Genomic DNA, 27,542 nt, shown 5'->3' with positions numbered 1-27,542 from the left:
AACAATGTGTATGGAGATCTCCTCACAAACATGGTGGAGCACTCCGCCTGGAAAAGGTAGGCAAGGTGGAGGTCTCCACTTGTAGGCTTGTGAATAACATCATATAGTAGTACTGTTGTAGTACTACAAAACATACAAAAAAGTGCAATTTTTTAATAGTCCCCTTATTACGACTCTCCTTCTCATGCAGCACACCTTGCAGATATTGTGCGGTCATCTTGGTATCCTTTTATATTTTCTACCGGCATGGAACTACCATCCAAAGGCAGCTCCCATATTGAATGCGTAGAATAAACAATTTTTTGTGTTAGATCTCCATATTATCTCCTTTCTTTCGCATCTTAAAAGCATAAGCATCTATGAGGCATACAGACTCTCTGTAGTTGAATGTTGAAATGATGTCCTATTTTGGTATGTTAGAGTATTTGAAGAATTTTAATTTTAGCAGTTACATCGGTGCACTGAATGTTAAAATGGTTTGTAAAATATTAGAAACGTGAAACATTTCTGTAGATGTTGAGTGCACGAATCAATACCCACAAAAGAAGTAGGATGCCAATACTAAATGTAAAGGGTAAGGAATCCGTGGTTGAATAAAGAAATCTATTCGCTGTAAGTCATGTGTAGTCTAAGATGGTCTAGAAGGCCATACTTAGTAGAAGAGGATGCCTCGCACACAATATTGTTTCATGCTTCAACATAGGCATCCTCTCCCCACCTTGGTGAGATGGTGCTACAAGGGCGGACTCAACCTCTGCGAAGACTTTTGGCGGGAGTTATTACATAAAACTTGCAGGTCAAAAACGGGGTTCAGTTAATTAAAAATATCTTCAGGTTCCTCGGTTATCACCTTTATTCGTGAGGACCTGAGGTATGGTAAAACCAAGTGCGTCGATGGACTCTTGATAAAATAATGTCTCCAGTCCATCTTTCAGTAAACCAACAGGTTTCTGCCCACCTAAAGATCCAAGGAAGTCTGGGGCATTCACCAGGGCTGTCGGATCCCTAATGTAGTAAAAGTTGGGTGTCCCTTATGATCCTGTAACCTAAGGGGGGGAGGTACACCTAAAGTGTGCCTAAGTGAATCCTACCTGGGATACTCTCATGCGCAAGACGTCATGTACCCTAGACTTTAGGTGATACCAAAGATTTGGTCAAAAGGATTGGTGGCGGCCTTCGTAGTCACTCATTCATCAGAAGTGCCGCCACGTCGAAGCACCTACTCTGTCCACTTCCTGCCGGTTGGTACTGCACAATCTTGAAACCAAGAAATACAGGCCTTTTAGTTTAAGCGTCTTATTAAGAATTAATTTTGTTTTGTGGCACCATTCCTTCTCTTGTTGCCATGAAATGGAAGCATTCAGTGTGCAGGTAGATTTTTTGTGAAGTGAATAGTTTTAGAAACCGATTTTGGAATATGTGCTGTAGTGTTAAATAATAAGAAAAGACAGAATTGATATTCTCTGTAGTCCTTAAATTGGTACATTGATCATGTGGGATTTTTTTATAATTTGACATTATCTCAATATTTTCTCCAGTTGGAAGCTACCCGTGAAGCCGGAGCACAGGCCCTGCGGAACGCATCACGTAAACTCTATGAGAATTACCACCGAAGAGCAGAGGAGCTGAGGAAAAAGCACGATGAACAGAATATTATTATCCAGGTACTAAACAGCATAGATCATTCCCAATACTAATTTTTGTTAATATGTTAATACTGACTGTGTAAACGCTTGTGATTCATTGTAATTTGTGTTCCATATGCTTGCACATGCCTCTAGATCCTCAAAGAAATTTAAGCAGCAGGTACTATACGCTGTGTATTAGTTAATTTGAGTTTCAATTTATTTACTTCCAGCACGCTTCAGTTAGATGGCATTTGGCTAAATAAAATCAAAATATTTGTGCAATGAAATGTATGTTAAAAGATGACCAAACGCCACCAAGATCTCTCGGAATTCGTGCCCTTAGAAGGACGGCTCTTACTAGATGAGCTGTGAGACAAAGCAGTATCCTACACTTGCATTACAATTAATAACAACATGCCTAATTACCCTCTTAAAATTGAGGGCAGCCTGGGAGAACGATGTTGGGATGTTTGAAGATCTTGACTGGAAGGCTTGATGTTTCCGAGGTAAGTGGCTATTAGAGCATGATTGCACCTTTTTCCAATTTAAGATCCTGCTAGGTTATATTACGACAGCGCGACCTGCATCAAATGGGCAGAAGAGTCTCTCTGCACTGCTTGCACTGAGGGGGAGAATAGGGAGACTTCATCTATACATTATGGGCTTGCCCAGCCGTACAAATATTCTGGCAACAAGTGCTGGACGAACTCGGAGCAATTTTGGAAGTACAGATACCAGAAGACCCTAAATATATCCTTTTGGGGATAGCTAATTATTTAGGCGTGTCACAAATGAAACGTTTAATGTGTAACTTGGGTATCATTGTGGCCAAACAATACTTGACAAGGCAATGGGGAGTTAAAGAAGTGGCCAAGCTCGCTGAGTGGAAGAGGGGTATGGATTCATTTATTGTGACAAAAGGGGTAACTTATAAGAGCAGGGGGTGTCCTCCCAAATTAACCAAAATATGGGGGAGTTGGATGACTATTATGGCTTTGTGAATTATTCCGATATTGCTGTAGGGGTTACCTCGTGACTACATTATATAACCACTGATAAGCCCTCCTGTTATGGGGAATATAATTGTATTAATGTCTCCTCCCATGGTCGAGTTGTCCAACTATGCCAGATTATGTGTTGTATTGTTGCCCAATCGTCATGTTTCCCTGTTTCATAGAGTACCAGCCAGTATCCCTAACAGTGATGTGCATAAAATCTAAATATTCAAAAAAAAAAAAAAAAGATGAACAAACATCAAGGTGGTACTAGGGAGATATACTTTTCATTATACAGAAAGCTCAAAGGTAAAACTGGAGGAGGCTTTGTGATTGAGTGCTTACAGTAGATACAAACCTAGTTTAGTAATCACTCACATAGCAGCTAGGGTGCAGCCCCGGTATTCTTGTCATGCAGCCCTGTTATGCAAGGACAAGAGCTGTCAACTCACAAGAACAGTTCGAATATGCTCAAGAACATCCTCAGAAGTAAAGGCCCAAATGTGTGGGCCCACCCAGTTGTTCAGGATCAACCCTATATAGCAAGGAACAACTAGCACATGCAGTGGTATAACCTCCTAAGGCTCCAGTATTGTCTCTAAAAATGAGGCCTCATAGTGCCAAGATGATATCTCCCATGCCCAGAGAGCTTTCAAGGTTGGCCTCAACTCCCTAAGTTAGCTTAGCAATTTGCAGTCACAGTCTGAAATACATAGTGCTGCCTCAAAATGAAACTGTAGCCTCAATTGCTTACAGCAGCCTCACAATGTGCAGAAAGTACCCAAAATAAATAAAGATGCTGAAGAAGGGGGATATGATATTAGGGCACCACTGCCCTGTGCAGCATAGAAATCCTCAGCAACCCACACAAAATAGTTGTCTATGTAATTAATTTGTGGAAAAAGCAGTTGTATTTATAAATGGTTTAGTGCGGTTCACCATGTAACTCGTGCAAGTATTAATCAGCTAAAAACTCATCGCAGACTTTTATACATTTCATAAATCTGAGCGGTACAATACAATGTTTCATCAGCACTAAACACACGACCACCCTAAAACATTTTTGCGAATCATAGCTATACAACGTGTAAGTGTTTTAATGTTGCTCCAGATATTTGCTGCCATAAAAGTCTTCTTAGGAGATTTGGTTCCAGAAATGTGATGAGTGTTGTGTGTTTGTGTTCTATAGTGTATGGCTTACACCTTAAACTGAAACAATAAAGTTGATTGATTTAATCATTCTTATGCACCCTAAATTATGTAAACAGAAAATGTTTGGCGCTTCTGGGAATCAATTCAAAGCTCCCTGGATAACTCATCAATATGTCTTTACTGTGAACTCTTGCAGGGTATTAGATAATTGGGAAGGGCAGACTATAGCTTCTGCACACTCTGCCTCGGACAAGACTTTCAGACATCCTGTCCAGATGCATATAAAAACTTACCATCATTTTGGTGTGTGCGAGCTACCTACTCTCCCCCATAGGTTGAATTGTGAAAGCCAAACTAAGTGGTGCACCATGTGTAGTCCCACAAATGTTATATTTATCCAACTGCACTTTTAGGAAAGGAAAAAGTAGCCGGTGTCAGCAGGAGCTCAGGGTACAATCTACAGAAAGAGATGGGGTAGTCTGTGTGGGCCAGGCATCAAAAGTAGAGATATTGAACATATTATGTGATGAGAGCAAATATTTTGGGGCCTGGGGAGCTTTTCTTAAATAATTCTTACAGCTTACTAAAAAACATCCTTTTGTCTGAAAACCAAAACACAGATCCATGTGTGACTGCAGACTAAGACTCTTGTTTATCGTTGAATAGATGAGCAAAGTGTGGTGGATGTCTCATCTGCTGCATAAAGAGGATATTGATGTCAATTGCACTATAATATGTTAGACCAAATAACTACATTTTGGAAGCTGTCCCACTCTGCCAAACCCAAAATGAAGCCCTAGGGCTTTGAGGAATTAGACCAGAGAGAGACAACCATCATTGACATTGAATCCTCATGAGGCCATAGGCAACATTATTGAAGCTGTTGCTGAGGCATCGGAAAAACTGCCCAGGAACTATAGAGGGGCTGCATTTAGTGCCAGCAAATGGCCTGAATAATTTTTGGTTTAAATTGGCTTTAATTACAGGATGCTAAACTCTTTTGGGTGATTGCATTGTATTCTCTTTTCAGTAAAGAAAACTGGAATACTCTAAAACAAAAGTTTGCCTCTAATTACAACCTACAGAAAAGAGGACATTATCTAACATAATTTATAATCATGTTTGTGGTCAGTGCTGTAGGCAGAGCGCAAGACCACATGACCTAGAATGGGGTAAGGAGCCATCTCATTGCATCAATTGTAAATAAGAATTTCCAGCAAAGCTACATTCTGCTTCATTAGCCTATGTGGTTCTTCTTGCAATTTTCTGTTTTCTTGTTCAAGTGGTACGTGTTTTTCCAGGTGCAACCACAATCTTTGTTAACACTCCCTAATCCCCTCTCATTTAGTAGTAAGTATTCCTCATTTTCCAGCCACCCCCCCAGATTCTTTCCATATTTACTACTAAAACGTACACCTACGTTTCCAGGAATCTACACGTATGGTAGAGAATTGTGCCTGGAAAAGATATTCCATTTGACTAGTATACGTTTTTCTTGTAGGTGGTCTTTCATATTTAAAATGTTGTTTCATGTGATAAATGTTTGAGGTGTCTTTGGTTTCAAAGATGCCAAGGTGATGCTCCTTGATTGAAAAATAGGTAACTGCAATTGATGCACCATGTCTGACCCCTTTATTAGTTGTAATTCGCTAAAAACTTTATAAATAAATATGGTGTAGGAATTGAAGTCAACCTGCATATTTCCTGGTCTTCAATCTGGAGGGAATGTAGCAGCTAAGACGATAGGTTGTCTGCTTATTAGCAATTTTTGTATTTCTTTTTTGTATTATTAAATTTTTGCTTGTGTAGATCTACAATGTTGCCAAACAGCAGCCCTCCCATCTAATTTACACCCTATAGTGTCTGACCACTTACTGCACTCAGCCATGAACTTGTCTCCCCAGTGCCCTAAGAAATGCTGTTGAAAAGTCCCAGTACTGTATTTTTCAGCTCTTGTGTACTTACTCTGAATCGAACCTAAAAAGGAAGAAACCTAAAATAAGGGAACCTGTCATGTTTTGTCAAGTCTACATGCATGCCTTGAAAATCTGTTTGATAACTTCATTGGTTTCATTCATTTGGTTAAGGTATTCAAAAGAAGTTAACATTCTATTCATTTACATTTTCTTTTTTGTGAATAATCTTCATATATTAAATAAGAATGAGTTTTAAAGTCCTCTTAGACAGAAAATATGTTTAAGGCCATCTTGTCGCTCTGATTTGTAATTGACTTCTAGTAATTATCCATATAGACATAATTGCTTTTCATAGGAATGCTTGTGAATTAATAATTGTATAACTATTTTCTATAAAGTCTTCTGCAAAGGAACAGGAGCAGAGGTTTAAGGAAAGCATTGACAGCCTAAACGATGTTGCTGATCGCGTTCAAGAAAAGCACATTAAAATCACAGACATGGAGAACCTGATCAAACGAATGGAAGAGGTAGGTTTGTACCTTCAAATCTCTGTTCCTGTTCGTTTATGTAGTTTCCAAGCAACTGTAATAGTTTAAGAATAATTATAACCAAAATAGAGTTCCATCATATGCACAAAGATTTTTCAAATCCGATATCCATATATACTGTCACTTGTATGGAAATGTTCAAAATCCAGATAGATCATGATAAAGTAATTTTTTGAACTCAGAAGTCCCAACAGTGTGTGAATGTGACTGCTGATGGTTGGTGTAATGCTATAATATGAAGAACTTACCTGGATTGTGACTGATGGTGCTGGCCATAATATTAGACCGAAAGCTTATAAAGAGCTACCAATAGCTAATAGAGGCAAGCTGAATACTACTAGGGGTAGTACAGTCTCTTTATGAAATACTTGAACTGGGCTTTAGGTTCTGGTTGAATATTCTAGGGTCATAGGACCATCATATCCTTGGGACACCCTGTTTTCTATTTTTAATAGCTACCTCTGCTCCAGATTAAAGGGATACCGGGAGTTGTTGGTGGTTTTTAGGTCTCGCCTTTTCCATTCCGAAGGAATGGGAAATGGCGAGAATTCAAGTGCTCAAAATCCTCGTGAAACCACCGCTTTTTTCGTGCGGTTTTCTTCGAGTTCACGTGGCCACAGGCACGCGCTTTTGGCCCATAAACTTTCATGGCCATCTGTTCCCCAATGTCCCTCCCACCCTTCCTTTGATCTTGCCGCGAGTTCTTACAGGCTAATGGCCCTCCCCCTCCCCAGCACAGAGCGCGCATCGCTTGTTTTTTTTAGAGCGCTGTGCTCTCACAAGCACTACTTCCTACTTGTCTTTTTTTTAACATTAAATAATGGCGGCCGGGCATCTTGTTGTTGTCTTTTTGCCGATCTCAATTCATCCCCCGTAGCCCGTCTCCAACCATCTGTTTACTTCCATTCCTCTTCCTGTAGTCCCTTCACTTCCATCTGCCGTGGCTCCCCCTCGTCTCTTTTCACATTGTTTGCTCTCCCTTGTGCTTTTCTATCCTTTTCTTTGTCCACTTCCATCCCACCCCCAGTTACTCATCTAAACCCAATTCTTCCGTTATGTTATAATGGCGGCCGCGCATCTTGTTGTTGTCTTTTTGCCGATCTCAATTCATCCCCCGTAGCCCGTCTCCAACCATCTGTTTACTTCCATTCCTCTTCCTGTAGTCCCTTCACTTCCATCTGCCGTGGCTCCCCCTCGTCTCTTTTCACATAGTTTGCTCTCCCTTGTGCTTTTCTATCCTTTTCTTTGTCCACTTCCATCCCACCCCCGGTTACTCATCTAAACCCAATTCTTCCGTTATGTTATAATGGCGGCCGCGCATCTTGTTGTTGTCTTTTTGCCGATCTCAATTCATCCCCCGTAGCCCGTCTCCAACCATCTGTTTACTTCCATTCCTCTTCCTGTAGTCCCTTCACTTCCATCTGCCGTGGCTCCCCCTCATCTCTTTTCACATCGTTTGCTCTCCCTTGTGCTTTTCTATCCTTTTCTTTGTCCACTTCCATCCCACCCCCGGTTACTCCTCTAAACCCAATTCTTCTGTTATGTTTAATCCCCTTCAATCTCGCCGAAATTTCCCATGTCTTCACCTTTACTCGCATTCCGTTCACGTCAGACTAAATTCTCCCCTCATGCTGATCTAGAAGTCCTATCTCCGCCATCTAGGTTTCAGTTCTATCGCCACCCTCGTTCACTGACTAATATCTCTCCCAGGAGTTGAGTTCCTTGAAGTAAGTGGGCGGTCATGTGGGCGCTATCTGCCAGCACCAAATCTGCACACCAGGGGCCGTGGATGCTAAAACACCACGGTGAAATGAAGTCCCCACAGTACCCTCGTGAGCCTTCTGCCTCCTCCCGCGTGCACGACCTGACCTGCAGGTGACTCACGCACCACACACTCCCTGAACCTCGGCCGGTCACACTCTGAGCCGAGACGCGCGCCTTTATTCCCTCATTCTACCCGAGCTGCGCTGTCTTCACAGCCGGGTGATTGACGCTGTAAGGACTTCCCCAAGGAGAATGCCTTTGAGTGCCCCAACCGATCACCGCCGCCTCTGGGGGTGTCTAGTTACACTGGGCTGTACACGCCGCTCAGCTGCCTCATTGTATTGGTGACCCTTCTTTAGTTCAAGGCCTCTGTTTGGTGCATGAACAAAGCAGGCACTAATATTTCTTTAGGTGTTTTTTAAAGCACCTTTTGTAGATTTATACAGTTTAAGTGCCGGGTCGTTCATAAAAATACATCTTGGCTTTGGGGATAGATGCTCCACTGTGGAGGTGCACGTGTGTTCTTTTACATCTAAACCAGCGTACGGTGTACATTTCTCAGCAATCCCCATACAGACAAGCATTTGCAATGCAATAGGTCTCGCATTCACGAGAGTTTGAGCTATTACAATTGCAAATAACAATGCCTTTTATTTTGTTTTCATTTTAAAAACATAAAGGGCTTTGTCATTTACAAAACCAATAGCTCCAACTTTCCTACTGCGAGACCTATTGGCAACGCCAGTGCTTGTTTAATCTGTAACCCCCCTGCCTTTCCTCATAAGTGCTCCCTGCAATACGGTTGAGCCCTCCCTGGCTTTTAGGAGCCAGGGTTAACCCGATGATGAAGCATGACACTACTAGAGTGTGTGAGGGTTATTATAACAAAGAAATACTGCTCCCAATAGTGGTAGTAGCAGTTTACTAAGTTCACCTCCTGATAGAGAATTGTGCCTTTACCTCTCTTATTTACTCTTGTTAGGGCTGGATACTTTTTTTGATTAGTATCTGGGTGAAATACACCAATTCCTGTAGCAACCTTCAGTCGATGCTATCACTGGTACAGTGTCCCAGGCAACAATATACCAGTTCACGTATAATGTCCCAACTACAAACCAACACTGAGGGCTTCATTATGAGTGGCCTGGTGTTTATTGTGATTTTTATTGCGCCTGATAAATATCCAAAGGTTATTTGCCTGTGAAATTAGGTGTTTGCTCAGGAACCTCAGTTTATAGACCACTCCTGTGAAAGCCTTCATCACTCATGTTCCTAGAGTAAACAACATCAGTTGTTTTTTATGAAAGTTAGTTGAGACGTTCTAGGGGAATTAATGAGAAAAGGCTGTGCCTGAGAACACATAATACTCCAGAATCTCTTGCCCACAGGAATAATAACAAAACCCCGAGGATCGATATTTATCTCATTCAATTAATATCTCCTGTTAAACTTTTTTCTCAGATAGCAGGAAATAACATGTAGAGTTGGGTGCTTACAGCACTACACTCTACATGTTCTCGGTGTTTTCTGATGTTAAATTCTGGCAGGCTTGACAAGCCATAATTTAACTCGGGCCGATGTTTGTTGCATTCAGTAATTACTAGCGGTGATGAAGTTAGCAAAATTTAGATGTATGACCCCTGCATAAATCAGTATTTGCCCCAGGACTGCAATTTTTCAAACCACTCATATAAGGGTCCTGCTCTCTCTTGCTCTTAGAGTAAGCCGCATTAGTTGCCTTTCAAGTGAGCAAGTTGAGAACTCGGGGGCAGTAACTAAATAAAGACTGTGCCTGAGAGAGGGCATAATGGTCAGTAATCTCTTGTCCACAGAAGCAAAAATAGGCAAAACTCCAAGTTCGATACTAATCCTAATGATTTAATGAAATTACCGGCATAGAAGCTTTTCATTCTAGATTTAAAAACATTGCAAAATTGACGGTCTTAAATTAAAAGACCATCATCGTGCTAGTGAAAGATACTCACTAACCCACTGGTTCATTTAAGAGCATCTACCCTTTAAAATTTGCACAGATTTCAAGTATACGTGTAATGTTATTTTAAATAGTCCTTGAGAAATATCATTATTTACGAATATATTTTCTAAAGTATCGGTTACTCTGTTCCATGACATTGCTTTTCTCTTTCACTAGGAGAAGAAAATATTGGTAGAAAGAAAATCATCTGTTGAAAACCAGCTTCGAACAAAGATGTCAACCTCAGAAAATATAAATGGGTATGTTAACCGATAGAAGAAATAAGTTTCAACTTATGAACTGAATGTGGGTAGATGAATGAATAATAGAAATATATATTTATGAATGCATTTTGAGTATATGTACTAGTCTTAAGTTTTTTAAGAATATGGATTAATGACTTTAAAAAGATGGTAGGAATAAACATTTGCATATGTACTGGGATCAGTGATCTGAAGGGATACATGTCAACAAGTATGTTTGTGAATGGAAAATATGCAAAATAGTAAGCTGAAATTTATTTGAAGTCAATATAAATGACAAAAATGAGTTCAAACAAAAAGATTACCTTCTTAGGGTTAAGTCATCAATCATGTAAAGACCTGCACGAAACTAGAAATCTTTTTTAATACGCATCAATTCTACATACTTCAGTCACATTTAATAGAAGTATATAGAACAATAAGAAACCTGCATGTGATAACATGGTTTGTAATAAAGCTATTTCCTAAAAAGTGGATTGCATGTACTAAGGCTTGACACACAATCAAGACATGGTTAAGATCCTGGATCGCATACTTACTGAGGGCCAAAGATGTTCTTCACTTTTTCCAAACCATTTTGACAAATTGCATTTCAAAGGAAGACCGTATATGGAGATTTTTATACTGAATCAATGTAGCACATGCTTTTTAAGAAATAACAAGTAGGACTGCACCACCTCTGGTTTTGTGTTTAAACAATCTCCTGATAATCATTGTTCCTACAATTACAAATATTTTATTTCCCATAAATAGGTCATCAAATGTGACCTTGTTTAATAAAAAAGCGAAATAATTGGTCAGTTTAATACCATTTTATGTCTAAAAGGAAAAATCAGTGTATGCATAAAATCAGATTAATTTCTGAATATTTTCAACTTTTTTTCAATTTTGCAGTCCTCCTCTAATAGGATAATTATTGAGTGTCGCTTTACCTTATATATTGTATAGCTCCATCTCATTATTGTACTCCACACTTTTTATTCAGAAGTAGACATTACTAATTGTAAATGAATTTCTTAGATGGATTGATTTTTCCTTACATTTAGTAGAGAATTTCAATTTTTACCTCAACCACATTCAGGATGTTTAAGGTAGTTCAACACTGTACAAATCGTTGATGGAATCTTGGTACTGAAAACTTTTATCAAACAATTCAGCAGTTTTTCCACATTGCTTTAAAATCTGATGATAAAGTAGTAGCCTATAAAAGACTTTTAGCAGACCCGTATTCAATATGTAATGAGAATTTCTTATTTTGCACTAAAACACCACCTAAATATATGTAACGGGGCACCAGTCACTGCCCTCCTCCTTCCAAATACCAATGAAAGTTGTTTCCCCTTTTAATAAGTACTGAAAACCAAGACCTTGCTTTTTTCTCCTTATTGAGTTTCAAAGCCCACATAAGAATGCGGGGGTTTGAGGCCTCTTTGAAGCCCAGTGTGGCTGGTCCAAAATAATTAGTGTTTGCGTAAAGCAGAGGATTTAGTTTGTTCCTAAAGTGGGAGGGAATATTGGATCAAAAACAAAACTTTTTTGCATAGTCCTGCCTTGTGTTATCTAGTGTTTGGCTAGAACATATGCAACATTTTGTTTTCTTCGAAGAAGGTCGAATCATTAGATCTGTTGTGACTCTACCCATTGTCCATGATGAAAAGCTTCACCTCAAATTGTGTTACTCAGCCATAAGGGTCAGAAATTCAGGAACGATACTCCGGAGTTGACACATTTGTATGCTCCAGGTTTCTTATCTTTTTTAGTCCATTTCATGGTTCATAAACTCCCTATTCCAGCCCTATGTTTGAAACAGCGTCTGCATTGAGGAAGCTTCTGTTGCTGTGATGGCACTTCGGAACTGATGGACAATGCCCGGGACACCTCAATGCATCACAGCCTTGAGCCATCATCTTCTCCGCAGTCTACTGAGGCACTCTCGAGAATACTCCTAGTACAACATTGTGGAATACACTATATTTTACCTCGAACTACCATGAGCTCTGCAACCTCTTCTGATTCCCAGAACAGATCAAAACATCAGTTGAAGTCTGCCTTACCTCTCGTTGTTAAAAACCTCTCCGGTATTGGAGGGAGAGAAGGTGAGCACACCAAAGGATGCTGCTGCAAGTGTTGTCGTAGAGCCTGATATATTAACAGCGAAAGATATGCCGAGTGCTCAGGAGGCATTCTAGTAGCCCAAACATAAGAAGATCCAGAGGCATTGTGCTCTCACATCAAAGAAAAGATTGGGATAGTTGAGCCAGCTTTAAAGCACATGCCAGCCTCTGGAGTGATGACCAAGTTCACACCACATGTGCCCACTGTGTTTCAAGCTCAGCCACAGACACCTACATGCACAATGGCTGAGGCAGACCACTGCTCCCAAGAATGCTGGGCATCAAGTTGGAGCTGAGCCAGAAGCTGCATGAACATTGAGACTAACACCTCCAGCGCCCAAACACTAGCTTGAGAAAATGTGTCCGTGCCCATGAAGGCCTCACACAAGGGCAAGAAAGCTCATCGTGCTGGACCACCCACTCGGAGCTGAGGCAAACAAAAGCAGTAGTCCGCATTGAAGTCACCCTCAAGCATGTAACAAGCTGCCGAAAAAACACCCAAGCCAATATCAAAGACCTCTCCACAATTGGTACTGAAGAATGTGCCAAAGGCACCCTTTCTGCGGAGGTTCGACATCTTGGAGGGGTCCATCTTCCAAAATTTGGCAGTTATCATGGACAAAAAGCTAAAGTTATATCAAGTCTGACACAGGCAATTTATTTTCCAAACTACCAGGACTCACTCATCTGCATACAAAGGAAGAAACAGCTCTCCTTCCAGGAGGAACCCGTTCTTAAGCTGCAAAACGGTTCGAGATTGAACCAGAAGCCCTGCGCCATTCCCACCATTACCATTCACACTTTCTCATGTCCTCCATCTGTGCCACCATTCCCATCACAATTGCGACCACCTGAGCCACGAGATACAAGCTCAGAGCAGGCCGTTCATCTAACGCTTCGGACCTCTTTTGGCAACAAGGGGGGGTGGCCATGGGCAACTTTATACCGTAGACCCACAGAGGGACCCTGACCTAGAGCCATATCATGTTAAGCTATCCCCTTCTGCATGCCATTCAGTATTTCAGAGGGCCACTTTCTCGTAAAAATCATAATAAATTATCTAATAATGTGTAAGGGAATGCTGAAGTCAACAGTTAACAACATCAAGGGCCAGTAAAGTCAGAGTGGTCACCACATGAGTTGAAATTTTTTAAGCCTGCTACAGATTATCTGACTTATGTTGGGGGTCAAATAATTCCCGATTCCTTAATGGTGCATAATGCCCATAAAGGGGCCTCTGCACAGGCCACAGAAGAGGGTTCACCTCTTGACAACTAATCAGTGATGATCAACACTGTCAGAAAATAGGTAGCACTTGGGGCAGCCACACATTGGCGCATTGCCAACTAGGTCAGCTTCCTTTCCTTGTACAATCACTACCACTTTGAGAAGTTGACTGTTCAAGATGTCTGGACTTCTCAGCACCAAGGACACCACATAAAGACTAGCCCTGAAATTCATTTAATTTCTGCAGAAGAAAACCATACTATTAAAGGCAGACAACTTAACAGCCATGTTATACATTCAGAAGCAGGGCAGCACTTACTCCTCCCAGCTCTCTATTCTAGCCTAACCTATTTGGTACTGGGCAATTTACAACAACATTTACCTGCTGGCAGAGCATTTCCTGGAAGTTGGACTTTGCACACCTGCTGAGCAGGATGCAAGAACAAGTCCATGAGTGGCTAATCCACCCACAAGTCCTTCACAGGCCCCTGCAGCGGTGGGAGACTCCAACCAATGGACATACTCTCCAATCTTAAAAATGCAAAATGCCAAATCTTCACCTCCAGGTACCACCCGTGGTCCACGAACAATGCACAATGGTCCACGTTACTCTGTAATCTCCTTAGTGGTGAGGAATTTGAGGCAGGTGTCTCTGGCAGTCCTCCGCGTGGCACCAACCTGGACAAAACCAGTATTAGTTATTTGATTCTTCTAATGATGTCGGTCAAACCTCAAGATAAGTTCCTGCATACACCAGAGTTCAGCATCATGGTCCACACGTCAGACACCCAGATTCCAAATAGCTGAAACTCTTAACTTGTCAACTGACTAACTAGAGTTTGATTGCCTCAATCCTCCAGAGGAGTGCGTGGTTTTCCTGTGGGAAATGTCAAAATCTACTACGTGCACCTGTTATGCCGCAAAGTGGAAGAAGGTACAAGCATTTCTGCATCTCAAACAGTTGGATCCCTTTAAAATTTCTGTGCAGGAGATTTTTTCCTCACCTTCTACACGTATACTAGGCAGGCCTTGCCTATACATCTGTACTTCCCAGCAGTTGCAATGTACTCTCAGAACCGACATTCTTCCCTGTTTAAAATTCCAGTAATTAAGGCCTTCATGTAGTGTCTAAAGAGGGTAATATCTCTAAAGTAAAACACACAAGATGATGGATGGAGTGTTGCACAATGGCAAAACATTCACCCCCAGTCACAGATCTGGGTTTAAGCCATCGTTATTTTGCTCACCAAGCCACCCCAGTTCAGACATAGCCATATGCAAATCAGTCTTGACCCTGTGCCTCATGGGAACAGTCCAAACCGAACTGCCAATCCATGTCTTCCCTGGACCGGAATCAAACATCCTAGGACCGGTTTCTGGCTATCGGCCGTCTTCAGCCAGGATAGCTTGACTCCACTGGCTTAGTGAGCCCGGGACCCACGTCTGGGCATACCCTTCCCACATAGGGTGAACAGCAAAACACACAAGATGATGGACGGAATGTTGCACAATGGCAAAACATTCACCCCCAGTCACAGATGTGGGTTTAATCCATCGTTATTTAGCTCACCAAGCCACCCCAGTTCAGACATGGCCATATGCAAATCAGTCTTGACCCTGTGCCTCATGGGAACAGTCCAGACCAAACTGCCAAGCCATGTCTTCCTTGGACTGGAATCAAGCATCCTAGGACCGGTTTATGGCTATCAGCCGTCTTCAGCCAGGATAGCTTGATTCCTTGCTCACTAAGCCACTGGAGTCAGCTATGCTGGCTGAAGACGGCTGATAGCCAGAAACCGGTCCTAGGATGCTTGATTCCGGTCCAGGAAAGACATGGCTGGGCAATTCGGGCTGGACTGTTCCCAAGAGGCACAGGGTCAAGACTGATTTGCATATGGCCATATCTGATCTGGGGTTGCTTGGTGAGCAAAATAACAATTGATTAAACCCAGATCTGTGACTGGGGGTGAATGTTTTGCCACGGTGCAACATTCCGTCCATCATCTTGTGTGTTTTGCAATACCTCTAAAGTCACATCTAACACCTGGCAGGAACCTCAATGTCATTCTCACACAACTCACGTGTCCTCCCTTTACACTCCTAGACTCATGTCAACTACAGTTCTTGCCTTAGAAGGTGGCTTTTTAAATCGTAGTTACCTCCCTTGATCAATTATTGAGCTACAGGCTCTTATAGTGCAAGTGCATTTGCTCTGCTAGTGTCGTTCTCTGCATCAACCCCAAATTTCTGCCCTAGGTTGTTTTGATTTTCCACATGTACTTGGCCATTGAGGTGTCTTGTCGTCTTCCCACAACCAGAGTCTGTAGAAGAAAGGGCCTTTCACACTCTGTATGCCAATAGAATGCTATTGTATTACATTAAAAGTCAGAACGAAGCCCTTTAGAAATTCTACTCGGCTTTTTGTAGCCTTAGCCAACTCTGCATGGGTTGTGCCATCCCTAAAGCTGGCATTTTCAGGTGAATAGTTAAGTGCATCCAAACTTGCCAAGGCGAAGCACAGGCTTCTAATACCCACTAAATCCCACTGGTGTAACCTGGGTAACATCCCTTTAGCGGATATCTGTAAGGTTGCTACTTCGTCAGTGCCACACACCTTCACCAACCTTTACTTTGTCGATGTTTTTGCACATCATCAGGCTTCAGTTGGTGAGGTGGTCTTAAGAACACTTTTCAAAATAGCTGCTCCCTAGCCACGGCTCTGGCGAGGGACCACTTTATAGTCTTTGTGGAGCAAACACAAATCTAACTTAAGCTATCACCATTTGTTCCTAGCCTGTAGTGCTGTAGAGTCTTATGTGCCCACATCATCCCCGGAAGCAAGTGATTAATACTGATATTTTCCATGTCGTTTAACTCCCTTTACTATGCACACCAAGTTCTGTCTTCACCGTTGCATTCCACTTACAAAACTTGCTGGCTGAGCGGAAAACAATTTGAGGTAGAGCCACTGTGTTGGTGGATTGTGGACAAAGTGTGGAATCACAACAGGTCTAAAACAAGAGACTGGAGATAAGCAAATTGCATGTGTCTGGGACCAACAGTAGGTGGCAGAAGTATGTAAGCATGTGAATCTATAGTACTACCTGCTATGTACCCATGGTTACAGGATGGTAACATTATAGCTATTCTTAGCTCATGTTTAATTTTCTTTCTCAGCTGGGATGCCCTTCGATTAGAGCACTGTACGCTACAGGAGCAAATCTATCACTTACAGAAAGTCATGATGGCCCAACATCAACTTCTGCGCAATGTGATCCAGGAGGTAAGAACTACAATGGGGATTAAACAAACTACACTACTTTTAGTGTATGTATAGCATCAGGGAAATAAGTAGCTATTTACTTTTAATTGTTGTAATTTTGGCATAATGTAGTTCTTGAAAATGGTTTTATTTTTTTTTTACATTTTTTAAAAGATTTCTTTATTGGAGTTTTGTGTTTAGGTCACAGAAGATACATTTGTCATGTATAAATGGGGCTCTAATTTTGCTTTGTGTTCTTTTTTTCTTTTTAGGCTCCTTTTTAATTTCTTTGAATGTTTCATGTTGAAATTCATCCCAAAAGGGTCATGTGTGCAATCTTTCTGGTCTACCTCCATAGGTGCTGCATGCATGTATGTATATATGTATGTGATATTGGAAAAGCTCTAACCTAGCTAGAAGGCAATGGAGTACTATGTAGGGTTAAAGGCAAGCATACCATGGTAGTTGAGGTCTGAGAGTGGAAGTGGACTGCTACTGCATTGTGATGTTTCTTAAAGAGATGTACTTGCATCTCTTTACTAAATTGGACAAACGTTGAGAGACAGGAAAGTTGTACCAGATCTGCGTGCATAGATTGAATATGTCGGTTGCCTTGCTTTATAATTTTTTTTCACTACTCCATCTCATGTCTGATGGTATCCTGGCAACAAGTGTTCTAAATATCAATGGAGAATGTAGCTGGTTTTGATTATTGTGTGGGTTGGCTTGATGGGGGTGATGTCATACTTCTTTAGGCTCTCGGTGAGGCATGCTGTGACATGGAGAATGCCCATAATTGGAACCACTGTGAAGTATGGCAGGTCATGCCGCTGGAGGATGCCACTATCCAGATGCAAAAGTAAAAGTTCTTCCACTCGATTTCTGAAGTCTCTTTCTGGGAGGAGTGATTTTGCTTTCTTCAGCAGCAGAACCAACACAGACCGTTTTGGTTTTATTTGCCATATGCTCCTAAATGGTGATGTGGATGTTATCCAATGAAAAGTCGTGAATGTTGACAACAAATCCTATTTGAAAGTCTAGGATTTGGATGAGACTGGAGTGTTCAATGCTATTTTATTAAGATTCCAATGTGAGGTATACAACAAGTAAACACACTTGTGAGGCTTTTTATTCATCGTACAATATCGATGTTATCCAACAGCAGTTGACACACTTGCAGTGGAATACAAACAACTCCCCATCTTGTGGGTAACGCCTGCTCTACCTCTGTTTGTTGTGAGTTCTCCATGTCCATCCCTTCCTCTGGAGCCTCTCCCCACCCCTCTTGCCCTTTTGACTCTATAGTGGTGACCCAGCATCTTTGCTGGCTCTCCAGGCTCCAAATATATTTTTTTCACTTTTCTTGGGCATCCCCTGGCCTGGTACACTAGTTTCTAAGCCCTCATGCACTAGTCTACATTCGATTGAAATGCACATAGCGATGGGATGCTGTCCTACCCCCAATTTCAAACCACGACTGATGTCGCCACCCTAAAGGCAATGTTGCAGAACAGAAGTGTATAGCGGTCCTTTGGCTGTCTCCCCATATGCCTAGGGTGATCAGTTGTGGGGTGAGTTCTAGTGTGAACTCCAAGAATGCAGAAGTCCTGTGGCCTATTTTATGCCCGAGAACACCTGTATTTTAGGGCACCCTCATAATGTGTGATCATGGTGCTCCTTAATCAGAGATCCGTGTCAATTTGTCCTGTGCAGAAAAATCTGGTTCTCGTATAATATACTCTGTGCAGAATATTTAGCTGAACGAGGTGGATGCCTGCTCTTTTGGCTACCTCCTTGGGAGTAGCGACACATCACCCCCCCCCCGACATAGTCCTCCAACCTACCCAAGTCGCACTCCCATTTATCCCTGAGTTCCTGCAGGGGAGGAAGGCTGTTATGCAAGAGGGAGGAGTACAAATGGGACTCTGCGTGACTTGTCAAGGGGGCCCCCAAGACTCTGTATTCCATAGGGGCTTCCTCCAGTGCCTCCCGTAACATCTCCCTATGATCTTGCAGGAAAAAATTTAATTGCTGGTACTGGAGAAGCTGACTCCCTGCTGTTCAGCCAGATGTCTCCTACTTTTGATATCCCTAATTGGTCCCTTTTCCTATTTCCCGCTTCAGCCCACAGCCCCTTCAGGAACGATGAATCCCACAGTGATGTTTCCGTGGCCAACTTGCCTTTCCAGCCCAGGGGCCAGAATGCTTTGTGCCATATCCTGTCAACAAAGGGGGTTGGAGCACATCGCTTGACACGTCACAGCTGAATTACCTCTTTGCATCATGGTTGATGTGGTTCAGTGTTATTCGCTCAATACACAGTTCTCGTAGTTCATTGGACAGTGTCCGTATTCTCTTCAAGCGTATCCCTAGACACGTGTTTCTAGATTCCTCTTTCATCAGTAGGGAAAGTATTCATAGGTCGCTAGACATGCTGCCGCAATTTTCTCAGGAATAGTGCCACTCTCAGCAAGCAAGTGCCCCTGAGCTCGTCAGCTCGCGGCTCACGAGAGCCATTTTAAACAGTCAACAAAGGGGGTTGGAGCACATCGCTTGACATGTCACAGCTGAATTACCTCTTTGCATCATGGTTGATGTGGTTCAGTTTTATTCGCTCAATACACAGTTCTCGTAGTTCATTGGCCAGTGCCAGTATTCTCCAAGTGTATCCCTAGACACGTGTTTCTAGATTCCTCTTTCATCAGTAGGGAAAGTATTCATAGGTCGCTAGACGTGCTGCCGCAATTTTCGCAGGAATAGTGCCACTCTCAGCAAGCAAGTGCCGCTGAGCTCGTCAGCTCGCGGCTCACAAGAGCCATTTTAAACAGTCAACAAAGGGGGTTGGAGCACATCGCTTGACACGTCACAGCTGAATTACCTCTTTGCATCATGGTTGATGCGGTTCAGTTTTATTCGCGTAATACACAGTTCTCGTAGTTCATTGGCCAGTGTCAGTATTCTCTTCAAGCGTATCCCTAGACACGTGTTTCTAGATTCCTCTTTCATCAGTAGGGAAAGTATTCATAGGTCGCTAGACGTGCTGCCGCAATTTTCTCAGGAATAGTGCCACTCTCAGCAAGCAAGTGCCCCTAAGCTCGTCAGCTCGCGGCTCACGAGAGCCATTTTAAACAGTCAACAAAGGGGGTTGGAGCACATCGCTTGACACGTCACAGCTGAATTACCTCTTTGCATCATGGTTGATGTGGTTCGGTGTTATTCGCTCAATACACAGTTCTCGTAGTTCATTGGCCAGTGCCAGTATTCTCTTCAAGCGTATCCCTAGACACGTGTTTCTAGATTCCTCTTTCATCAGTAGGGAAAGTATTCATAGGTCGCTAGACGTGCTGCCGCAATTTTCGCAGGAATAGTGCCACTCTCAGCAAGCAAGTGCCACTGCACTCACCTTCAGGGCAAATGCAATTGATTTGTGCCAGTTAATGTGGCTCCCCAAATAGGAGCCAAATACCTTTAACATCTCAAACACCCTAGGAATATAGCAATTAGGGTCAGACAGGTATAGCAGGATATTGTTCACATAGAGACAGACAAGTCCTCCCACTCCACGTTCATCGAATGCCCTTTATAAGTGTATACTTCCGTAGCCAGTAGGCTATGGACTCAATCGCCAAAGCAAAGAGGAGAGGGGGCAATGGACAATGCTGACGGGTGCCTCTGTCAAGTTGTAATTCTTCGGAGAAAGTCTCATTTGCTTCAACTCTTACAATGGGGTTTGTGAATAGCAACTTCACCCAAGCCAGGAAGGAGGGGCTTAGCCCCATTTTTTGGAGTGGTTCCATTAAACAGGGCCACTCAACTAAGTTGAATGCCTTTTTGTCATCAAACAGTAGCAGAATAGCTGTCTCATTAATTTGGTCACACCGAGCCAGACAGCAGACCAGCCTACGCAAGTTAATACCTTGTGACTCTATAGGACATAAAGACAGATAGGTCATGTGCCATCAGTGTGTCTACCCGCTGCATTAAGCGGTTGGCTAACAACTTCGCCAATACTTTGGTTTCTATATTTAGGAGGGAGATTGGCCTATATGAGGTACATGCCTACCTCTGCTTCCCCTTCTTAAAGATTGTGACAATAGTAGCCTGTCACAAATTGTGGGACAGAACACCCTCCTTCTTGGCTTTATTTAACATTGCCTGGATCGGACCCACTATGTTGGATTTGATACATTTGAAAAATTCAGGTGGTAGGCCATTGGGGCCTGGGGATTTGCTGCTGTTTATCTGTACTAGGGCGTCAAATTTCCATTTCCTTAAGGTCCATTTCCAGGAAGCAACTCGCTTTATCCTGGAGTTTGGGCGTCTGGACGTTGAAGTTCTGCAGGTGGGACAGCTGCATTCCTTCCGGCATCTAGTACAGGCCAGGCAGTTGTATGGCCAAGGCCTGGGCCATTGCAGCCAGAGTCTCTGCCCCCCTCACACCTCATGAGGTGGCATATATCCACCTTTGTCCTTGCTCTCTTTTGGACAGCAACACTAATAATTTACTTACCTTGTTCTCCAATTCATAGTCTACCTTGTTTCACCTAAAACCGTGTCGTCTCCTGGTAAACCATGTTACGCAGGTCCTACCTCATTCCTTCTATCTTGGTGGCCAATCTCTGAATGGGGGCATTATTATGTTCCACCTCTGTGTAGCAACCTAGATACCAATTCCCTGTGCCCTTTCCCTATGTTTTCTCGCTGCATGTCCTATCAGTTGCCCTTGTATTATGGCCTTATAAGCATCCCACAAATCGATCTTAGATGCCACTGAGCCACTCTTTTCCTTAAAGTATTGATCTGTGGATTCTTGAATCTGTTTCACTGTAACCCACTGTGACCGCTCCCAGGGTTCCAACCTTCACTCTCCCGCTGCTCCCCCAGTGACTGTCTTCAAGTGTGTCTGTAAGGGCGAGGTGCAAGATATCAGTGTGACAAAATCTGTGCAGGTGGTTGCATGGTGTCAGAAGTGGTACAGTCTGGACATTGACTTTAGTTGGTTGGAAGTGTAAGTGTATATTCTAGTCCCAGGGTGTCCCTGCTGCCACCCATCTCCCATCCCCCTGGACTCAAGGAAGGAAGCGAGATGGGAATACAAAGGGTGTCTAGTCCCAGACAATGTTTTCCTATCGAAGTCTGCATTTAGCGTCAAAATAAGATCCCCACCAATCGCAAGAAGAGCTTCCGGCATCTTCACTACCCATCTTACCATTTTGTCCATCTCCTTAGTCTGCAACCCTGAGGGAAAATACCAGGATGCTTGTAACAGGATTCCCGCATTCCATCATCCACACACCACCGCCTGGCACCCAAGTGAGTCCATCTATATTTGGTTCACATGTTTGGTTTATCCATGTTGAGTCCACCAATATTTGGGTCAGGAGACTTAGGCACTGGAATTCCCACTCCGTATATTTGCTGTGGGTCAACACCCTGCAAGTGGGTTTCCTGTCGTAGGATTACATCAGGCTGTTCACACTCCAGGATAACACCTTGAGTATGAGACCAGGGTGGGCGGTACGTGGTGATGCATCGCCATATGAAATGATCTATGTGCAGGGGTTCTGTAAGTAAAGTGTGACTCAGCATGCCTCTAGAACTCCCCCCGTCCCCTCAACCCACTTGTGCCACGGATCTAGAAGTACCCGCCTCCCAATGCCTGAGTTGTCAGTCTCCCCACCATATCAACCTGAAACGTCATTTGCACCACCAGAGAAATTTGTACTAGGATACTGAGGGGGAATGTTCTTTTGGCAATGTTACTTCTGCCGACCCTGGCAGGCATCGCCGAGTCTGGCACGCCAGGTTGCCAGATACCCCCCCTCCCCCCATAGGCTTTACCCAGAATCAGACAAACTTTAAACAATAATGTCTGCTGTTACTGGGATGAAAACAAGCATGGTCGTGTCTTCCATTCAGTCTTGAGGTTCCTCCGACCCCATGGGCGTCTCCTCTGAGTTCCTCGATGGGGTCACCCATCTGTTGCCCGAGTCCAGGGAGTGATGGTGCTGTATGTTGGCAACCACTCTAACTCTTTTGGTCTCTGCTTGTGCTTTGGGAAGGAATCCACATATTATATTTACATTTTACTTTGCCCAGGCCTCGGAAGACTCACCCCAAGGAGAAAAAAGAGGGAAGGTATGGATTCACCGCTCCAGGGCCAGAGGCACTGGCCTGCTTTACACCCTTTGAGGGATGGACCTGCTGGGGTATCTTGGAAAGAAAGTGTACCCCTGGAACTGCTGAGATCTGGGCCTGTAGATGGTTAACTCTTATCAGAGGGTAGGCCACGACTTCTGCTAACACACAAGCACCCTTCAAGAGGCCAAAGGAGGACATGGGCACAGAAGAGTTTGAGCAAAGAGTGTATTCTACATTGAAGGCTGTGGGGTGCTGCTGGAGGTGACCCCACGCTGATAAGACCAGGTGCCGGACGGAAGAGCCTGTCACCACGAATGAAAAGAAGCCAGTACCATCCAAAATGGCCAAATGTGTCTAGAGAAAACAGCAGGAGAAGAGAAGTACCCTTCTTGAGTACCGCTGGGTGCATGTGCTATCCCACTCCCAAAGCTTTCCAATGTCCTCGGTGGCCAGGGAGGGGTATATGGCATCCCCCCGGTTCTTTACTTTGTTGTTCCCGGGCACCGATGCAAGAACTGCTGTGACCAGAATTTTTTTCAATGAGCGATATCGTGCTATCCTATTTAGTCATCCCCTGGAACCCCATTACCTTCATATTCCTAGGGTCTGAAGAACACAGATGACTGTACCAGGTGCCCACGGATGTATCTCCTGGAGAGGGGGGGGCGGGGGAATGCAGTGGCACCAAACGAAGCCTCACTTAGGTATGTGTCTTAATGAATGTCACTATAAATGTTACCACCCTTATTGACATTTTGCTTTAATTAATATGTTGACACTCTGACAAAGCCAGTAGGCCTGCCCTATTGATAACTACACCCCGTTATATGGTGTCTAGTATATTTTTTTTTTGGGGGGGGGGGGGGGGGGAGTTTGATTTTACGGCCCATAGCTGGCCAGGTGTGTGAATTGTTAGGAAGGTGTCCCCAAAGGTATTTCAGCCTGTCAATATGTAAATATTTGTAATAAATGTGTAGTATTGAGTTGTGTGTAATAAAGTGTTTTTGTAAGTAAAAGCACTGGCTGGACAATGACTGATTGGGTCTTTTGTTGTGTGCCTGCACACTTGCGCACTAGCTCGCACCACCTCCCCTGAGTAGGGCTTTGACTGCTCTGCCTCGCGACTCTGAGAAAGTCGAGTACTAGAACTTTCTCAGTAGACGGAAGGGTGCAGACTTGTTACATGAGAAGGACCCACATAGTTCCCAACTAATAACCCACTTTCTTAGACAGTCTTTCGGACCATTTGGTAACCCATGTTTCTTTGTTGGCAGATATTGCGTTTCTCAAGTTCCATATAGAACAGAAATGTCTAGAACTAACCTATGGCGAAACAGATTTATAAACAGTTGCATGGATGAACTTCATGCAGGACTGAGGTTTGAATTAAAGAAGTTCACAATGTCCAGTATTTTAAAATCTACTAGTTATTCTTTGTTTCTCTTGCATTACTGAAAACCTTTTCAGGCTTGATTATTCAAATTGTTGATGTACAAACTGCAGATTGGCATATTTCCAACCATTGTGGGAGCTAACTTTGAAAATGGCTGGAAGCAAGAGACTGCACACCCATTCTTTGCTCTCTGGGTACTTTCCGGAATTTTGTAATATTCCATCATACTCTGGCAAACAACTCTATAGCCTTAAAATGTTAGCATCTGGGATGGAATCTGCAGTTAATAAATCGCAATGAATTAAATGGCTTGACGGTATTGAACAATACTGCATACATAGAGGCATTAATTGGTGCATCCCCCTCAATATGTTTAACAAATTTGACCCCGGCAGCCAAGTGATATATAACCAAACATTTGGCAGATCCTGTCCCTATGTTGCATTGCACTGCATGGCTCCCATTGCCTACATATGATGGAGACTGTTGTGTCCAATCAAACCAAGACGTCAGCAGAGACCTATAATGGTAATGTATTTTACAAGTACAAGACTTTATGAAGAATTGCCATCTTTACTAGATTAACCCACTATCTGTGGCAGTCAGTGTTTCCATTTCTTCACAACTTTGACACATTTCCTTAACAATTGGATCCAAATTAATCTTATGCTTATAACTGTGATCTTTAGTCAATGTGAACCTGATATCACTAGACTGGTCTGTAACGCTGGAGTTTATATAGTTGAGGTCAGAGTAATTTGTGATATTCTATCGGCCGGAAATGGCTTGAGGCTGTTGCTAGGTGAGGTGGGGAATCTTGCCCCCTTGATCAGTCGAGGTTACTGAATGCTGTGAGTCACTGTATCAAAGGCAGCGTAAAGATCTCATAACACCAGTAAGGCACCAAAGTCATCATTAGAAATATGAAGCTGTTCACATCCAAAGGAGCTAAATCTCTGCCTCTAAACTCACCTGCTTATCTCCAGGCATGACCTGGGATTTCTAGTATTGAAAGACTTGAATAGATATCACCTTTGAGGATGGAAAGACAATGGGTTCCTTTTCCATAAACCTGTGCTATCTTGCTGGTCCAGTCATATTGAACTTTTTTTTTTTTTTTTTTTAAACAAGATCAATGCTCTTCTGCAGCACATAGCAAGCAGTTCTCCAAAAAAGAAGCACTTCCTAATAATGACTGAGGTCAAAGACAAAATTTAGTCATTTATCTGCTAGATGGAGAGAGGCCTTCAGCACATGTGTAACGTTTTTATTCATAGTGAGGTTGACAACTGTAAGAGAGGGCGGAAGAGTCTGCCAAGTTTGAAGATGGCGGTGCTCTAGCATTGCTCCATAACATATCTGCATCACGAAGGGCCATTTTGACGGTCCCTTGTGATTAAACTTATTGGGGGAGTGTTCCTACACTGAACCCTGCCATCCGTGTGAGACTCTGAATCCACCTTGGCTGCTGGAACCTGTCTACATTGTCACTTATGCCATGGTGAGCCTCATGAGAGAAGATCTTGAGGCGGGGATGGCCTGAAACAGCCTGGTACATGACCAGAGAACGGCGACTCTGTGTATCTGGATTGAGGGTCAAACGTGGGTGGACTTGAGCTACTGCACTGCTGATAACTGGTGGGCGGAGACCCTCGTCACCTAACTGAAGCTTGGAGATTCCAGCAGTGACCAAGATCCTAGTAGTGGCGCGGCGGAGGTGGGCACAGTGCTGATTAAATGGTGCTAATCCTTGGAAGGGCGTGGCTGTGGTGGCTGGACTGGCAATTGCATGTTGGTTGGCTTTGGTGTAAGCCTATACTTGAGTGAGGATCCAGGCCCGAAATCAGAAATAATCTTGTGCTGTGATTACGGTGAAGTCATTCGACCTCTTACTACCTTTGAATACAATACGTGGCATTGCTGTAGGAGACCCTTGTGCCTTGGGTGGACTTGTGATCTTCTGAGCTGAATTACTCATCTAGCAGGTGTAAAATATATATAACTCCTTGCTGCAACTGTTGAAATACCAATGCTTAATCTAGTGGTCCAGCATCTGTGAGTCCTGCATATATTAAGTCTATTTCAGCTTGTAGGTGAACACAATTTCTTCACTGTATAACAATGGAGAACATCAACCACAACAATCTAAGATGTTATTTGAGCACAGACTGTTTGCCAGCACAACTGATAAAGGTCCAAATCTGCCAGAGACGAGAACCCTCCTCCTCCCAAACCCTTATAGTTTAGATGAAGACCAGGACATCACATCCATACTAAACAACATAAGATATAGTGATTTACTAATTGAAAGATTTAGACTCTCTTTGCTCATGGACTGTATGACAGAATGTCTCACTAAACAGGCTTTCAGGATGGACCAGACGGAGCACCATGGGTCAGACATTGAAAATGTACAATGAGAAAAGCCTCACACTAGAAAAGGTTCCTTAATTCATGAGCTAACACTAAAGACCTAGAGGCAAGACCACAACAGAACAACATCGGAACTGCTACCACTCTCGAGTCTACAAACACCGGGAACATGGAGTTCTTTGTTTGGTCCCTTCTCTCTGACTTGTTTGACAGGTCCAGTTACTCCTCTGCCTTTATTGTAGAGCATGCCCACAGGTCACTGGTTACAAGGCCAGCATCACAGGCACTGCCCTGGGTCATTATTGCTCGCTTTTTGTATTATATAGACCAGAATGTTTTACTAAGGCTAGCTCGGGAGAAAGTATTCTTAAATTATCCAGGTCTACATCTCGCTTTTGCCAGATTTTACTGTAACTGTTCAGGAGGCTCACCCATCATTTGCATGAAATATAAAAAACACAATCTGTGTTACACTGTAGCCCTTTCTGCTAAAATTTACAGTTGATGGAAAACTACACATCTTCAGTGATCGCCAGTCGGTACATTCATTTCTCTAGAAGTATGCGAAGGGAGAAGGCTGTGATGCGTCTTAGTGGGGCACATGTAAAAACAGTGGAGGGCATGGATGGAAACACTAAAGTCATTTTGTTCCATTTTACAATGTCCGCTTCAAGAGAGGTGACAGCTTTTAGTCTAAATAAGGCACAATTAGCACTTGTTCTCACCTTGCGTTGGGGGTTCTAAACCTCGGTTAACCGAAATTGAGTTTGAGAGAAGCGATGATTGCCTAA

At 43.0% G+C, this 27,542-nt stretch overlaps 1 protein-coding gene across 1 annotated transcript in view; it reads left to right on the top strand.

Annotated features, from left to right (window-relative positions):
* Positions 1–27,542, top strand: part of CCDC68 (coiled-coil domain containing 68) — a 219,396-nt gene that overhangs the window by 101,943 nt on the left and 89,911 nt on the right. The window contains exons 5-8 of the mRNA XM_078674823.1: positions 1,539–1,664; positions 6,090–6,218; positions 10,156–10,238; positions 16,760–16,865. Of these exons, the coding sequence (XP_078530949.1) occupies positions 1,539–1,664; positions 6,090–6,218; positions 10,156–10,238; positions 16,760–16,865 (444 nt within the window). The remainder of the gene's footprint in view (positions 1–1,538; positions 1,665–6,089; positions 6,219–10,155; positions 10,239–16,759; positions 16,866–27,542) is intronic.

Source organism: Lissotriton helveticus, chromosome 2_1 (assembly GCF_964261635.1).
Source record: "Lissotriton helveticus chromosome 2_1, aLisHel1.1, whole genome shotgun sequence".
NCBI classification, from domain to species: Eukaryota; Metazoa; Chordata; class Amphibia; order Caudata; family Salamandridae; genus Lissotriton; species Lissotriton helveticus.
This window is presented reverse-complemented; position numbering and strand designations above follow the sequence as displayed.